At 38.5% G+C, this 18,112-nt stretch overlaps 1 protein-coding gene across 1 annotated transcript in view; it reads left to right on the top strand.

Moving 5' to 3' along the window:
* The window catches only part of ADAM10 (ADAM metallopeptidase domain 10), a 40,550-nt gene that overhangs the window by 9,257 nt on the left and 13,181 nt on the right, over positions 1-18,112 (top strand). The window contains exons 3-4 of the mRNA XM_071568195.1: positions 10,859-10,977; positions 11,505-11,663. Coding sequence (XP_071424296.1) covers positions 10,859-10,977; positions 11,505-11,663 — 278 coding nt within the window. The remainder of the gene's footprint in view (positions 1-10,858; positions 10,978-11,504; positions 11,664-18,112) is intronic.

Genomic DNA, 18,112 nt, shown 5'->3' on the forward strand with positions numbered 1-18,112 from the left:
GGCTGTGTAATGCCTTTGCTTTTCTAATTATTTCAGTTAGAATTTAAGTATTTAGAACTTCATAAATAATTGTTAGCCATATGTAGAAACATAGGCAGTTTGACAGAGCAAATGTAAAACCAGGTTTCCTGAATCTGCTTGGAATATTGTTTTATGAGTAAGTGTTTTGCTTCTGTGCCAGCTTGTAATTTCTTTAGGGAATGAAGTGTTGTTATTGGAGGCTTATGATGTAATGACTGAATTTCAGTGCATGCTCCCAGAAGTTGGCTTTAGGGTTGTATTTCTGTGTGCTGTAGAACTGTAACCCAAATCCTGGACTTGAAGCCCTGTCCTTAAAACAACATTTTTGTGTGTGATTTTTAGTGCAGGGAAATGTTACTGTTTAAAGGAGAGTCACAGTGCTGCTGGCTCTGCTGTACCTTCACAGGCAGTCTCTTTCTCCCCTGTTGAATTGTTCTAATGGACAGGACTGCAGAGTGAAAGGCTTCAGAGGCTCCTCACAATGTGAGCCTCTCCACTTTTGAATCTCACACAAGGCTGCAAGACAGTGAAGTTTCAGTCTAATGCTGCCACTGTTAAGCTGCAGGTTGATGGTTAGTTCAGGCTTAGCAGAGCCTGCACTACTGCAGAGAGGAACAGGCCTGACTGCATTCCCAGCACCATCCCAGTGCCAGCACTGGTAGTCTTACAGCTGTGCAAGGAATAGGGGCTGGGAACTAATCCAGATGAAAATTATTTGGAAAAAACCATCAGTATGACTTGAAGGGGCATTAGGAGGACGAGCCCATTGTTCCTGGGAACAGTCCATGTTTAAGTCCACTTGAGCAGGTTCATCTTGTCATTGGTAAAGATCCCATAATAATCTGCAGTAAATCAGAGCTCTCAGCTCAGCCTGCTTAGCCTGTGCATTCCCCCTGTGGTGTTAAGGTGGGGTGCAAATCCTTATCATGGGAAAAGGCAGCTACACCCACGATAGTGAGGTCTGAAAGAATTTGCTCTTTTGCTTCACAGATCTTAGTGACACTAGACCTTAGACAATCAGACTTATAAATATTTTGGTAACAGCTACTATTACTCAGGAAGTGTTGCTGTTTATATGTGGAATCGATTCTAAATCCCTATGCTCTGAGGCAAAAATCCATCATTAACTGAGAAGACTGGTTGGAAACTGCCTGTAAGGTCAGACGGGTCCGTGGTTTTCTGTGACACATCCAATGCTCCTGCCAAAGAGGGGGTAGGCCAGGCAGTAAATTCAGTCCAAAAGTTCCTGTTAGTTCTTACAAAATATTTTCATTTTGCTATGAATATGAATTAGAAAGGATCGAGTGAATTGTGTTTTACTTCATAGTCTGTTCATTAACTTTGAAGGTGTGTAGCAGTTTGAGAAGCTGTATAAATAGGATTGGCTTTTTGCAGTTGCAGCTACTTTACTGTGAATAACCAAGTGATTTGTGTCATCACTTGTGGCAAAATTAAAACCTTTCTATCAAGTACTCTAATTACTTTGTGTGAAGGCAGGAAATAAAACTTTTGCAAAATACTTAAACCATTTAGATACAGGCCATGAACTCTATGCTGTGTTATTTCAGTACAGGTGATAAAACTTAAAGGCATTCAGTTAACAAGAGGTTTGAGCTTCTGAAAATTTACACCTGATTTTTTTGAATGGCCTTATGCCAAATGGTTAGTTAAGACTGTCCAGCTGGAGTGGTTCATTGGCACACAGCTGTCCAACTTGCATCTCCTTAACTTAATAGGGATACTAAACAGCTGCTCCTTACTAGTACTGTAATTATAGTCTTGTGTTTTGATTTGGCTTCTAATGAAATGGCTGTCTTTTGAAGCCAGGAAGCCAATGGAAAAGCTGTCCTAATATTTACTGCCATTCTCTGCTGGCAGCAGCAAGTGAGGCTGGCTGGGCTGCAGCAGTTCTTACTCTGTGTCTCTGGGACCAGTTGGAACTTTCTAAACTTGATCTTTCTGTGTGTGCCAGAGGGTGCACCTGTTGGTCATGTGGCCAGTCAAGATGGCAAAGTGATTTGGCTGCTTATTTTTCAGCCAGATTAATTCACCCTCCCACTCAGTATAGAGGCAGCTTTGCTGTAAGAGACAGGGCAGAACTGAGCAGGGGGAGAGGGAGGGTGCGGTACCTTTTCACTGGCAGTGCTGGCATATCCACATTAGCATTTATCAAACTTAGTTTCATGGTCCAGAAAATGGCTGGCAGCTATAAGTATTTTAGGGTTGTATAAGTAGCATCTGTTCTTTTCAGCAGACTGTTTGGATTTAAGAACTGTATCTCATAGTCCCCTTTTGTTGAAAAAGGAAATAATAAAAACGCAATCTAAACACTGCATATTTATACCAAGTTAGTGTGACCATTTAACCATGGGGTAATAGTTTAATAATGAAATAGATACTGAAACGATGGCATTAAAGCCAAAGCTACCTTTTTTCACACCACACCCAGTAATTCTACAAATAGATGTATAATGTGCCATCAGTGAGAAACCCTGCCTTACTTAACCTTCATCTGAAAATTAGGTACCACACAACATACTGCTGAGAACAGACATTTTTCAAAATTGTTGTTGTTTGGTAACATAAAGTACAACTTATTGTGGCAGATGTAACGAACTAGGCTGAACCAGCCATACTATTCAATGCTGAAACACTAACTTAATAGTACAGTTAAAATTACTGAAACTAAGCTGTAGATGCTCACAATTCTTTTGAATAAGAATTCTTTTGTAGTTTAGATTATTTGGCATTACTGCTTCACCAGTGATGCACAGTGTGCTCACTGCTAAAATGCTTCAAGTTGGAAGGAATATGAAGGTTTGAAACAATCCTGGTTATGTATCACAGCTCTTCCACTGCCACTTCATATTGAGTGTTTTAGTGTGAGTTAATTTAGAGTGCCCTTTGAGTCCAGCAAAGGCTCATACAAAGTCAATGAATTTAATACCAGAGATTTGGTTAACATAAAATAGTTTTTGAACTCACCTCAAACATCCCCCCAGAAAAACCAACCCCAGAAGCAAACATGGCACAGACACAACCCCCCCCTCCCAAAATACATGGATTGATTCATAGAAGAGCAATGCCTTTGGCACCAGCTTGGGATACAGTGAAGCAATTTACTATGGAGTAACTTGCGTGTCAGGGTAATGTCAGTGTTTCAGAAAGGAAATTGGGCCGTCACTAAAACTGTTGTATTTTATACCCAGTTTTGACTTAGTCACAAAATGTGTACTTGGACTTACTCACTGAGCACAACCCTTCCCATGCAGAGAAACTGAAAAGTTTTCTTCACTTTCTCAGTATAAACATTTGCAATGTATCAATTTTAGAATGTGTATTCCTGTGAACTGTAGAATGTCAGAAATATGCTGAATACTTCATAGTGATGTCATTCCAAGGACAGAGCTTGAAAAACTGGGATGACATCTGGTGTTCTAAATATACTTTTTTACCTAATGACAAAACTGTGAATTCCTGAGATGCACTCAGAAGGGGAAAAAACATATGTAGTGTTTAACTCTATTTTCAGCCAACTTTTTATTTAATGCATTCCTAATAACTTTTGCTTTCTAATTTTTTGCTTGATTTGCTCTGTTAATTGTCCATCCACACCGACTTTCTCTCCTCTTGGATTAGTGGATGACTCTTGCTTGGGAAAGTTGCCCACACAACTTGAGTGAACAGTTGAATTTTCAAGTGGTACTTGAACACATGATAACACTGCTTATTACTAAATAAAAGATACACTGAGAACTTCTTTCAGATGTCTGGCAATTAAGCTACATTTTTCCATCCTATTTTACATAAAATTTTATTTTAAAAAATTACTGTAAATTGTTCAGACATGTTTGTGGGAATATACAGCCTATACATGATCCTTATATAATAGGAAAACTGTGGCCCACAACATTTCAGAGTTTTTAATTAAGTCTGAGGCATTTTGTTTATTCTTGGTTCTGTAGTAATCTGTAGTCCTCCTTCTTGCCTTATTCAGAGCTGTTAAATGTTTGTGTTTAAATAAGATAGTTGTTGGCTGTAATTGAGTGGGTTGTGAAAACAAAGGAGGGTACCTGCACAGAAATAAAATTTGATAAGCTGAATTTCAAAGGTGACATTCTGAGCTTGCTGCTGCTGAGGGGGATTGAAGTAACTGAGCTAGTAACTCTTGGATTGAAGAGGACTTTATAGAGTCAACTTCAGGGTTTTATTAAACACCAGATGTTCTTTTTATGGCATTTAATTAAAGTACTTTTTAAATTGTGCATACAGAGTAGTGCTGAATTCATGAAATGGCTCTGTCTTCTGTGTTCTATGAGCCTGTCACAACATAAAGCAGATTCAATGTTTCTGGACTAATCTGAAAATATATGTTGTGTCTCTCTGAGTTCCATGTGCACTTCAACACACTCCTAAACAGACTAACTTCTTAAAAATAGCTGGTTTAGTGGCCATCAAATAGGACTGACTGGTTGGCTTCTGTGAACTTACAAGATTTATTTTCATGAATTTCACTGAGTGAATTTGTGCAAGGTTCACTTAGTGCAATTTATTTTAGGCTGTCCTGAATTTAAAAAGAGAAAAATAACAGATCTCTTTAGTTGTTGCTGTAGATTTTCAGTTATTCACTGATCTATGAGACTTCTTCAATTTTTACCTCTCTATTGTACTTTTTAAGTTATATACCAGGACAAATAACTTGCCTGGCAAGAGACCTGTGAATCAGGGATCTGTGGGTTCGATGTCTTGTGTTTTATGAGTTTAAATACACTGAGCTGGGTTATGTGTAGCCCTCAGGAAAAAAGGCATTTGGTGTTTGCCTTGGGGTTGTCTATGAAACACCTGGTAAGGTGAGCCAGCCCAGCTGAGGTGCAGGTTTGTTTTTCAGCTGTACTGCTGAAATGAGTGTTAATGGTTTCCAGCTCTACTCCTTGGCCAGCAAACTTCAGTGGACACAGCCTTGCTCTCAAACAGCCAAAATGAAAAGCAGTATATTATTAGCTAGCAAGCGTCTCTTCTGTGTTTACTTGTTTCACTAAGAAAGTTACTTTCTAAACTACTTTTGTAGCTTGTCATTTTATTCTAGTACATCTTCACCTGTTTTCTTTTTTTGATCTCTTGCTTTTATTCAAACATGGCACTGCAGGTAAATGGTCAACTTTATGTGAATTCAAATGGAAGTTATTTTCAATAAACAGGTAACCAAGTGATAGAATCTGCTCTGAACTTCCCAAAGAAGTTTTCCTGAAAGGTGAAAAAAAGTCAACCTTGAGTTAAAGGCTGTTCTGCCTTTAAAATCTGTACACCAGACTCTTCAGGACAGAGAGACACTTGACTGACTTTCTTAGAGTGTAAATTAGCCAACATGTAGCTACTTGTCATCCTCCTTGGGTGGTTTCTCTTATCTCAGCTCGCTGGTGTGTTTGCAGCTATGGATAGCAAGAACAATGAGTGGCAAGTGGCTTGGGCTGAAGGCTCTATCCTCAGCTGGAGTGTTCTGGAATACCAAGCTGAGCAAGTCTGACTGCTGAAGGTCAAGGGAAAAAATCTCTGAATAACCACAAATGGCATCCTCGAGGTGTCCTTGGAAAACAAACAAACTGCAAGCTGTTCAGCTGGAATTGCTGAGTGTTAAAATGCTGTAGAGGTTGAGTTTTAGATAAAGATTTACTAGAGGGTGATTCTGTGTGCATTTAGGTGGGTGAAACAATGACAAACCTGGAGACCCTGTCATGTGCTGCTTCAAAGATAAGTTTTCTTTAGTGGAAATAGCAGGACTATGGGAATTATCAGTTTAATGGTGGAGTATGCTGTGTGGGTTTAATTGTAGGTTTAAAGAGTGTAAAAAAAAGTCTGTAAGTGTAATGAATCTGTACATTTATGGGTTGTATAAACCCGTTATTAGGTTGTTAAGCTGCCTTCTACTTACTATAGTTCAGAGCTGGAGTGAGTGTGAGAGTCTTGTGGGACCTGAGTTTAGGCTGTGGGATGTCTGATGTGGAAGCAGTTAGAAAGAAGAGCTTGAGTTATTATCCCCTTCCATTTATAGACTGCCTCTGGTTTTTCAGAGGAGAGAGTCTTTGAGTACTTAGATAAATAAAGTAAGAATAAAAGACTTGCACCTCAAGCAGAACAGTGTCTTCTAGATCCTGACTTGTGAGGCTCATGGAAGCACAGCTGCAAGGAGTTTTCTGGTTCCTGCTGAGAAGAGGAAAAGACTTTGAACCTAAATGGACTCTCCTTGTACTCAAGTCATGTTCCAGACTGCTGCCAAACCACCACCTTCTGTTTCATTTTCCCAGCCACTTCTTCCAGCTCCTTCTTTCCTTTATTCTTATATTCCTTTTTCTTTTTTTCCACAACCTCCTCTGCCTACTGAGTAGTTCTGCCTCTCAGCCTGACACTGGTTACAGCAGTTTGGCTGAGAAAAGACAGAAGAGGGAAACACCAAGTGCCCTTTTGTGTACCACTGATAAGAGTTTTTCTGCCAGTTTTGGAAAGGTCTGGAGACTTGTACCAGTTGGACATTCCACTGTGGTGAAATCACTGGTCTTACAAGGTAACTCATACTAAGAAGAAATGGAATAATAGATTAGGCATTAACTCTTGCATTGTAAGCATTAATGTGTGTTTTACCAAATGCTGTCAGTATGTAAACAGAGCTCTTTTTTTCTTTTAAAATACTTGCTCTGGTTAAAGCAGAGGATCGACATAACTTGAGCCCATGGGAGAGTACTGAGGTTTAGCTCAGGGTGGTGCTCTCAACTGTATTTTTCTTTAATTATGACTTGAGTTGCTATGTTATGAACTTTTAAATCTTACATAGTCTCCCTGGGGTAAGCTAAAGAGAAATAAAAATCTACTGCTTTTGATGGTCTTTAGGCTACTGCCATTAATGGATAATATCTAGTTTATTATCAAAGCAGATTATTTAACTATATAACTCTTTCTCTATATATATGTTAGAGTTTTACCAAAATTCTGTCCTCAACCAAATGAGCAACCATTTATTAACTAAATAATGGCTTGTTACCACATCAGTTCTCAGATACCTTTAAGATAAAAGCAGTACCAAATAAAGTCAAAACTTTGTCTCAATTGATTTAATTCCATTCTAAAGAATCACGACTGCTGGGAAATACTGTCTGCCAGGTAGTAAGTGTGTAAATAAGAGAGTCATTATTCTCCTGAAATTAGTTAATCTCCTGCCTGGTGTGTAGCCAGGCTGGGGAATAGCTTAGTTTGCACTGAGAACTCAGTGCATGCTGCAGAAATAGTAATTACCAAAAGGCTTATTTGAAGCTTCTTATTTCTTTCACTGTGCCTAGTTTAGAAACCATACTCAGGAATGATAGAGGCAAATTTAACTTCTCTGGAGTCTCCTGTCCTAGGAAGAATTCATGAAGTTACTGGATTTAAGCCAGGAAGGAAAACTGAGGTGCATTGTTTTCCACATCATTTTGAAAAGAGTAGTGACTACCTTATATTCCTTCCAAGAAAGGAAAAGAAATACTAACTTTGAACAAGTTTAAAGTAAATGTTAGGAACAACTCTTTATTAGGTGAGATGCTGAAATGGATTTTTTAGGGTCTTTGGAAGCTTCTCACTGAGAAATTAGGGTGCTAAACTCGATTTTTTTAGGGGTTTCTCTCAACTCTCCATTTGTTTCAATCAGCCATTACAGTTTGGAGTCTCCCCACCTATAAAGGAGCATCTTTTCAATGCAGTTAATTTCATTGTCACTTCTCAGTAGTACATTAAGATGTCTCTGCATAGCCATAAAAGTGGAATTCATGTTTAAGAGTTGGTCATTTGTTAAAGTTGTTAATTATTGGGAGTAGAGATGAATAGATGTTTCCTCCTCCACTCCTCACCCCCTTTCCCCCCTGCAGCCCCAAGTTGTCTCTGTTTCCCACTCCCTCTTTTGGTGTGGGAGAACTAAAGGAATATTTGTCAATATTTCATTATTAAGAAGGTGAGCAGTCCAGACAGATAATCCTGTTCCATCAAGCATGTTCGACTGACTAAGAAAAGACCTGTTTAAAAATAGCTGTGAGATGATCAGGTTATCTAATAGTTTAACTAAGTTTAGAAATCAATTAGAGAATTGTTAGTGTGTAGCACAGCTGAGTTGTTTTATATTTAAAACAGTTTTCTAAATAGTTCTCCAATCCTGCAAAAAGAGCTAATTTTATTGATAAATAAGTAGCAACATGAGTTAAAATTTGTAGTGTTATGCAATGTAGAAAGTAAGAAGGGAGTGAAAAATTAAAGAAGAATAAAAACAGGCTTCCCAATTTTTCAACTAGTGAAACTTCCTTTGGTACATAAAACTTTTAACAGTCTGTTTTGAAGTGACAGATGGCATAATTATGATGGAAGAGTATCCCACACAGAAGGAAGAACCATTCCCAGCTCCTTGAGTCCTGTTTGTTCCTCCCCTCTCTGCTGGAGTGGGTGGGAGTTGGTGGCTGAGAAGTCCTGCATTCTCTTACACAGTGCACTTCAAAGGCATGGAAAATTGCTGATGCAGTTGAGTGTTAGAGACAACTACTCCTTGTTTTATTTGAAACTTCCAGGAATACAACCAGAAAAATCTAATTTTAACGAAATGGTTTTTGCACTTCTGAAAGAAAAGTGCTACATAGACTGAGATTTTTATCCAGAAAACCTACTTTCTTTCATGAGAAAAAAGAGTTTTAGCCGTAATAGGGATTAGTAGATATTTCAGTTCATCACAGAGACAGAATTACACACTTCTTATGGTAAGAAATCTTCCATCAAATAGTAGAGAAGGGACGGGAGATGCTAAAGGGTCCAGGATCTCTTGCCATTCAACCTCAGTTCAGATGCAGTTGGAGTCTGATCCATTGTCAAGCAGCTCTGGAGAGCTCAGTCACAGGGAAAGCTCCAACTGAAATGGAGTTCAATTCTGTGACACCCTGACCTGAGCAGTGTATTAATCCAAAGTGAGTACAGCTTCTGGAAGTACCTGAATGAAGTTCTTCAGATTTCTTACCAGTGCTGGTCTTAACTTCTTTCTACTTGTTCACTTTTAAATTCTGCCTGGGAGAGACACAGAAAGTAGTTTCAAGTCTCCACCACCACCCACTCCTGAAAACTGTGCTGTGCCATCCTGTGGCGTTCTGTCCTGGAGTGTTTCTCTGGGCTGCTTGTTCATATTTCCTCTTCTTCCTCCTGAACCTCTGCATTCCCAAAGACTGCTGTGGCACAGGTAGTAAGGACAATGAAGAACAATTCTTATTTCTTGTCTGTCGGTGACTCCAATACTGAGATACATCTGTAGTGAATTGTTTCTTCCTTTGTAACAGAAGGACCTTCCCTCACAAAATGCATCTATACTGAAACCGTGATAGGAGCACTGCTTGGCTTGGCACAGAGCCTGAGGCACAGGGAATTGCTGAGGTTTAACCTTCCTCATCTCCCAGCCACATCTCAGTTTCATTACCTTGCAGGAGATACTTCTGCCACACAGCCAGAGGAGGGGACTTGCCTTGAAGCTTCATTAGCACTGTGACAGCAATAATAAATATGGTGTGATTGTGAAATGCTGTTTGTGTTACAGAACAGTCAACATGAGTCAACTGCAGCCCCTCCCAGGCTTGAAGTGTAGGCAGGGCTTTTTTTTTGATCTTGGAGTTTGCATCTTAATGTACAGTTGTTTAAAATACTTATAACTGTGGTGTATTTAACATACAAGTGAAGACTGAAGGTATATTTTGTGTATGCTGCAGCTAATTATTAAAAAAGTAATTAGATTTACTCACCTTTACACCATGGTGCTTGTTTGTCTGGGCTATTTTGCTGTTGGCACCAGAGGATACCAACTTTGAGCGAGGGTCAGCTCTACAGTTCCTGTGCTGGTCACAGTTTTTAGATGAAGACTGACACAGATGTCAACTTATCAGTTACTTTTTATGTAACAAGTTGGTGATGTAACTATAACACTCCTTCAGTTTTGTAATTGTGCAGAAAGAGAAAAATATAGGAAGAAAATCAAGACTAAAATTGGAATAGGTTGAAGTTTCCACAGCTTCACTGATCTGTATTTGCACAATGTGTTTATGCAAAATTTAAGAGAGTACTGAAAGAAATTCTGAAGCAGGTGTGAATTCATACAGTGTTAGGGTTTTTAAAGCACTTCAGTTATGTTGCCTGACTTCACTGAATGAAACTTCTGGTTTCAGACAAATAAAATATATTACTTTTCATATAAAGATTAGCAGTCAGATTTGCATCAAAGACTCTAGAGTTGTAATTTGAACAAGATCATTCAGGGAGTAGAGCTGTTTGCATAGTTGTGCATGTAACTCTACCAGTTTGAGTACTTTTTATTGGGTGCTGTTGCCCATCTTATTTTTTATTTCAGTTGAAACACTAATTAGCTCACCTACATTTCATTTACATTACTTAAGTGTCAGCAATGAAAGTCAGATAAGTGATACTTGTTCTTATCTCTTCTGCTTCAAAGTGCTGTGAATGAAAATAGGTGCTTTTTTCCTGGAGCTACATGTGTGTCTTCTGAAGGAATGGGAACAGGCATATAGTCCAAGTCAGCATTTTAGATTTATGCCTTTAAGTCTAACCCAGTTTTCTGGCTTAAATCTTGTAAATTTAGCTGCTTGTATCGAAAGCATCTAAATAATCTTGCTTAAGAAAATCCTTCTACTGTAATTCTTGTAGAGTATAAACATTTTCTACAGATAAATTTTACAGAGTCTGCAAATTGTTTGCACAAAAATGTTGAAGTGCTTTGTTTAGTGCTCTTGTAATTGAAGCTCAGAGCCAATTTACCATCTTGTTTTATTCACTTCAGGCAATTCAACCTTCGAATGAAGAGAGATACATCTCTTTTTAGTGAAGACTTTAAAGTAGAAATATCGAACCAAGTAATTGATTATGATACCTCCCATATTTACACTGGACACATTTATGGTAAGTACAACACTTTAAAATGGATGAAAGTGCAGTAATTTTGAACAGGAGTTCAAAATGCACTTTCTGTACATGCAGAAAGTGCATATCTGTATGATTAGGTTATCTTTATTGTTAAACTTTAATAATGCATCCAGGGCATTTAAACTCCATCTGCTTTTATTCTGAGTCACACATAACAAATGAGTATTTTATCTAATAATATTCATGAAACTTGAAGTTCAGCTCTGCTTATGAACATACTCTTCATTGAAGTGTGATGCATTTAAAAAAAAAAGAAAAAAGCTGTATGTAGTAAAGGAAAAATATCAGGTACCATTCTTAGTCCAGAGCTACCATCATTAAGGGTAATATACCTGATTTCAGAACTCATGCAGGTTTTCAGCAGTTGGGAACTGTCCACAATGAGGGTAATTATACAGGTATCATGTGTTAGCACTCTGGGTACTGTGATGCTTGAAGTCTGCACAGGACTGAAAGCTTTTAGAAAGGTATAATAAAAACTAATGCACTTTGTCCCTTAACAGGTGAGCAGGGAAGTTTTACTCATGGGTCTGTTATTGATGGAAAATTTGAAGGATTCATCCAAACTCACGGTGGGACCTTTTATATTGAGCCAGCAGAGAGATACATAAAGGACAGAAACCTCCCGTTCCACTCGGTCATTTATCATGAAGATGATATCAGTGAGTACTTCCACTTTGTGCTACACATGAAATACTCTTTTTTATTAAATGTCAAAACCTGTAACCCATTTGTGAGCATCAAATGAGACTTTGGCTTGTGTATGACACTGAATTGTGCTGTGCTGGAGTGATTCATAGGCAGTTATCGTTTGAGAGAAATTTATGGCAAACCAAAGTGAGTCTTCTTTATTCTGCCATTTAGGAAGAACTTAGCAGTCAGGCTTAAGTGTGTAAGCAGTGCATTTTGTAGCCAGTGGGTACATATTTCTTTTGAAAAATGATTTCTTAAAAAGATCTATACTGACTGTTCTTCCCTGTGGTCTGGAAAATAAAAGATAATAAAAGTTCAAGCCACTGAATAATTACCTGTGTCTTGTGAAAGTGGCATAAAAGCTTCCCCTGCATGCACTGGTGACATGGGCCTTCAGAGAGTTCTTTGGCAGAGGTGGTGGCACCCACTATGTCCCATTTTACACAGAGGCTGATGGAAGTGTACAAAGAATAGTGCTTCAATTTGGTGAGTGTAGCCCCAGAAATTTAGCTCTGGTTGTAAATGCCCAGAAGGATGAAAAAGTACCATGAAATATTTCTTTATCTTCAGAACTGATGCATCAGAGTTCTCCTGTGCTCTCCCTGCCTATTTATCTATGATCTGTCTCCAGGTGTACTACAAATCAGTTTTATTTGATGCTTAAGTAACTTCATGCTGAAAATATTGCAGTGAAGTTGTGATTCCAAGTTTGAATCCTTCCAAGCAGATGTTGGCAGAGAGTCAGTTTAAGATTATCTTCTGGTTATTGAAACTAACAAACTGTATTTCAAGCTAACTTTATGTAGGACTTCAGTCTTGCTTAAAAGTCAGTTCAAACCATAACTTTATTTAAAAATGTGTCCCATCAGGCCATTGTGCAAACCCTAGAAGGCTTGAGTTTGAAATCTCATTTGGAATTGGCTGAGGAGGCTTGTGTTAGATCATTAGAAGTTACTTGAACAAGTCTGATGATAGGATCTGGATAAATCATTTTCAAAGTATGTCATAATGAGACTGCATTGTGGAAAGAAATGTCAAAGAATAGGAAGCTAGATGAGGAAAATTTCTGACTGTGATTTGGCTTTATATATTATAATTTTCTCTGTGCTGTAAGCCAGTGAGAAACACAGGGTTATTGCATATTGCTCTCCTTGATTACTTCTCTTGTGTGAATGCAGTGAAGAGAAGTGATCTTCCTCTGCTAAAACTTCAGCAAATTTGTGTAGGTTTTTTTGTATTTTACATTCAGTGGCAGTACGTGTGCTGTCTTTGAGTATGTTAAAATTGCTGTGAGCTAGCAGTCCTTCCTGTTATCTCATTCTGTAAATATGATTACTAACCCAAAAATCAAATAGAATTTCCATAATTTTAAAGAGCTTGTGAACAAATGCATTTATTGAGTTTTATGTGCATTGTGGGCTATACTTGTTTTCTGACTGACTCAATGTATGTTTTCCTGGTACTTACAAGACCCATATTTGAGAATGAAGTGACTTTACAGGGCACCATTCCATACTTCTGATTCTCAGAGAGAAGCTGCAGTTTCATTTTCAGCTCTCCAGACCCTTGCTGGTGAAAATCAGTTCAAAGGTGAGGAGGCAGCTTGCCTTGCTGCCTGCAACTGGAGTGTTACAGAGTTTGCTGCTGGAGCAGGAGGGTAGTGGGGAAAAGGAACTCAAAATTACAAAAGCCTGGTGTGAAACCAGAAGATACATATTTCATAAACTTTTTGAGAATAATTTGCAGGTACTTTTAAACTTTTTGTTATGTCTTATAGATCTCACCAAACAGTTCAGTGCACTGGGACTGCTGGACTACCATTTACGTAGGACCTTGTGTAAATAAATCACCATCAGCTTTATAAAGGGTTTTGTTAACCCTGTTGTTGAAAAGAGAGGGAGGAGGAAAGTAAGAGACATCAGGCAGTGAAGTGATGAGCCTGGTTTTCAAAGGGTGAGACAAGCAAGAAGATTGTCTCATGTCCCAGTTTCTCATGCTGTAAATAGTGAGTGACTAAAAATACTCTTCACTGTTATTGACGAGTGACAGAAACAGAACTGTACCTTGAAGCAGATATATTGATTTTCTGAAAGTTACTATTGCTGTTTTGTAGAAGTGATCTCTGTTGGAGGAGTAAATGGATTGCCTGGGCACTGGAAAAAGCTAAGGGTAAAACTGGTTCTTAGGAATGTCATATTAAAGTGAACAGAATCACAGACTATTCTGAGTTGGAAGGGACCCACAAGGATCGAGTCCAACTCTTAAGTCAATGGCCCGCATAGGGGATTGAATCCATGACCTTGGCATTATTACAACCAAGTTTTAACCAACTGACCTAACAGCAGCAGTATATGTTGGGGTGTTTTTCATCATTCAGGTGCTGGTGTGTTGTCTTACTCTAGTTTTCCTCTTGAATGTAGTGCATCAAAACCAGGAGTTAGAAACAAAATCAGCTTATCAGAGGGGATTGTCTAAATCTATCGCAGCAGGTCACATTAAAGCAACAGTGCAGTGTGGCTTCCCAGTCCCTGAGTGAGTGAGTGAGCGAGCAAGCCCTGCTCTGCTCAGGGCCGGAAACATTCCCTCCTGGAGCAGGATCGGAGCAGCGCTGTTTGGAACCGCTGCGCTCCCGTGGGCGCTGCCAGCACAGCCTGCTCTGCCTGCGCTCTGCTGGAGGGAGAGGCTCACTCTCCTCATGGTGTCCTGGATGCCTCCAGGATTTCTGGGGTCTGGAATATCTCAAGTATACAACTACTTCTGCCTCTTTGTGAATAGTGCTTTTGAAGCTGAACTATTTTTGCCTTTCATGAGGGCTATTTTTGCCTTGAACTGCAGCTCCAGAAAAACTCCCAACAACTCAAAAAAGCTCAGCTTTATTGTAAGCTTTAAGAATGAAAGCAAGTGTGCTAATTTGGTGCTATTGCTGTAATCTAAAGCTGATTCTGGTGAAATAGAGTCAAATAACGAGTATCTTACACAGGACAAAAGCAACGGAAATGTTCACATTTCTGACTTAGGAGAGACTGAGGTAAAAAGTCATCTTTGCTTTAGTTTGGGTATTTTTTGCTCACCCATGTTTAAGCCGTTAGAAACAATAAGCTTTTTAGCTCTTTTCAGAAATCACAATGCAACATATGATTAGCATCTCAATGAGTTCTTATTCAGTAGTTAAACAAAAGTTGTTTTGTAAATGGGGATTATATTGTCAACTTTATAAGGCAGCTTTTGTCCGTTACAGTGGATCTGGTGACCAGAGGAAGGCAGCCTTCTATTCAGGACTTGAAACACAAGTTGAATGATTTTAGTTTCTAAACCGCTCTTGATCAAATGTTTTATAATTTAGGGCTAGAAAGATGCAAATTGTTGTGTACATTAAAATATTTTGGAAACATTCATTTAAGTTCATTTGAACTGTATTTACTTAAATCATATTTGCTTCAAGTGTTCTCCTGAGTTCATGCTGTAAAATACAAAGTCTGTAATTCCTCAGATCAACAGTATACAGAAAAATTCTGTTCAGACCTTCAGGAAAATTAACATGGTCATTTAATTTTCTTTATCATCTTGGAAGAACCATACAACTGAGAACTGAAATGAAGTGTTTGGTAATTTTGCAAAGCCCCGTCTGCTGAATGCACTGACCATTGCAAACTGCATGTTATTAATGAGAACTTGGTTTCTTTTTCATCACATTGTTGTCAATTTACTAATGAAGGTCATGGGATCACAGTGTCACACACTGCTTCAAATGAAATCTGGAATAAGGAATTTTTTTTGTATCTCCTTAACTTAGGATTTTGTTCTGACACTATTGCTTTTGCTAGTATTGGGCAAATCTCTGTGGCTGTATCGAGTTTTAATAATTTTTAATGAAAGTTTGATGTCATATCCTTGCCCCAGATGCCTAAATCCAGTAATCGTGAAGTAGTTAACCTAAATCCTTAACAGATCGTACAGTTTACTGACAAGTAGAAGGAAAAGATTCACATGTTCAGGAATGTCTTTGTGGAAGGCAGTGCATTTTCTTACAAGGAAAGAAAAAGTCTTACTTTGAGCATCTGGAGTTCTATGTATCATTAATAATCATTTGCCATCTAGTTAGAATAAGACTTCCTTGTCAGAAAGTATGAAATTACATATTGAATTTACATACGAAATTTTGGAGGTAGTTTTAAAATTTATTGTTCTATTATTCTACTCTTTTCTAACATTCTGTCAGGATGTACAAAAATTGGAAGTGGGTGGTACTGGAAAAGAAAAATAAAGTTACTGGTTTTGCCTAATGATTTTTCTCTAGTTAGAAAATCGAATCTGTTATTAACCTTTTCTGCTGTAGCTCTGTTGGCAAATAGTCTTGTTTTTTCTCAACTCTGCATTCAGTGTAAGCAATCATTTCATGGCATGGGTTTTCTCTTTCTCACCTCACAGGGTTGTGGTAGAGATAGGCTAAGAAGCTCTTGATCCCAAAGAGCTGGCAGGGGGAAAGCTGGCACATCTCAGAGCATTTAGAAGCTTCACAAGAGCACGGATCAGACTTCTGTCATGTGGGTCAAAACTGTCCAAGTCAGCTGACACCATGTAGTTCTTGCTTAGCTTCAGAAATTTAAAACTGGAACTGCTGCAGGGGATGATGGAAACAGGAAGACTCAAAAGATGGAGAGGGAAGGGTGCCTTCACAGTGTGGGGGTAATGCAGCATTTGACAAAAGAAAACTTGGTCTGGCACTTTCCCTGTGAGTTAGACAAGGTTCCAAAGTGAACTGCCCTGTATTACCTGCCTCCTGTGTTTCCAATGTGTCCATGTGGGATTTGTCTTTTCCAGCACGTGCAAAACCTTGGCAATTGCTGTTGCAGACTGTTTCATGTTCAATTTTTTTACAGTTTTAGCAGTCATACCTTAAAGTGTTTCTTAGTAGATGATTACTTCTGAAGTGAGAAATACTTATCTGAATTGCAGGCAGTCAGCATTAAAAATGTATTTAAGGGATTTCCTAAACTCTTTGGAAAAACAACAGAGAGAAAAGACAGATGATTTTGTGTAATGCACTTAGAGCTTTTATTTCTAGTCCTGTTCTGTCAATAGTCATAATGCTACAGAGGGAGGTTCCTGCAGGAGTTGCTTTAAAGGTGCAGTGGTTTTCTGTAGGTGAAATGTGCTGGTGGTAAGACAGGATTGTCCATTGCTCCTGCCCCTGGGTAATCTGTAAATAGGGCTGTGAAATTGGGTAGTAGGTAATGAGAACTTTCATTAGATTAAAAACAGCAGGTGTTTTTCATACTATTGTAGGTGGAAAGAAAGGTGTTGGAGGGTGGAGAAGGGAAGGATCGTATCTATAATCCTTTGCTTGTAACTCCAATCTAGTGATAGTAAACAGGATCCCAAAAAGTGCAGAGTGACCTGAACAGAGTGTGGTGCTTTTTGTCTAACATTGACTGCAGCCAGGTCAGTGCTCCACTACCTTGCCTGAGCAAATTGGTTGGGGTCACTTAAAAGTAAGAGCATTTTTTCTTATTCTCTCTTTGTCTTTCTGGCCCTGTGCTGTGTCTAACTGTGCTGGGAGGAATGGGATGAGACAGTCCCTTGTGCAGTGAGATTGCTCTGGGAAGTATTGCAAGAATTGCTCTTGTTAAACAGGCAATTGTGTGATATTCTCACTAAGCTGGTTTGGATCTCCAGCACATTCAACTCACGTCTACCTGGATAGTGCAGCAGTTTTGATTTTGAAATTTAAACAGTTGACTACAGTAAAGAGGAGTTGAAAACATTTATTTTCAGTCTTGTTTTACTTCACCTATGAATTTTAAAATATACCTCTATATTTGTAGTCTGAATTTCCAATCTGCACACGTGCATATGTACCAACACATACTGATGTCATCCTTACTTGCATTGTTTACATTCCAGGATGGAATAGTGCATTTCACCTTGTCAGGAAGCTTGCTAGCAAGGTCACAGTTCTTAACTGTAGACTTGAGTTTAAAACCAAGGATCATTAGCACTTTGGTTCTTACTTATTGGTAGTTAAGTGGCATAAAAAATGTCAAAAATTCTGTGACAGATGAATAAAGTGATAAAATCCTCTAAGAATGTTAACAAATTTTCTTAGTTTGTTTACCAAATAGGATTAAAAAATCCTTCTCTTATCCAAGCAGTCTTTGGTATACTTGATCTAATAATTTTCCATTGTGATTTCATTCTTTGAAGGCTGCTGTTATTCCAGCTCCTGGGTACAGATGTGTAAGTGGTCACTCTTGTTCTTATGTTAAGACACTGCTCATCCTATTTTTACATGTCTATAAGAAAACAATGTTCAAAAGCAATTGTCAGTTTTGTTCTGTTTGTAAAACTGAGAATGTATCTTAGTAGAAATGTTTAATGAAACCAGAGAGCTGCATAAAGGCTGAATCTTGGAACGCTT

Source organism: Pithys albifrons, chromosome 13 (genome assembly GCF_047495875.1).
Source record: "Pithys albifrons albifrons isolate INPA30051 chromosome 13, PitAlb_v1, whole genome shotgun sequence".
NCBI lineage: Eukaryota > Metazoa > Chordata > Aves > Passeriformes > Thamnophilidae > Pithys > Pithys albifrons.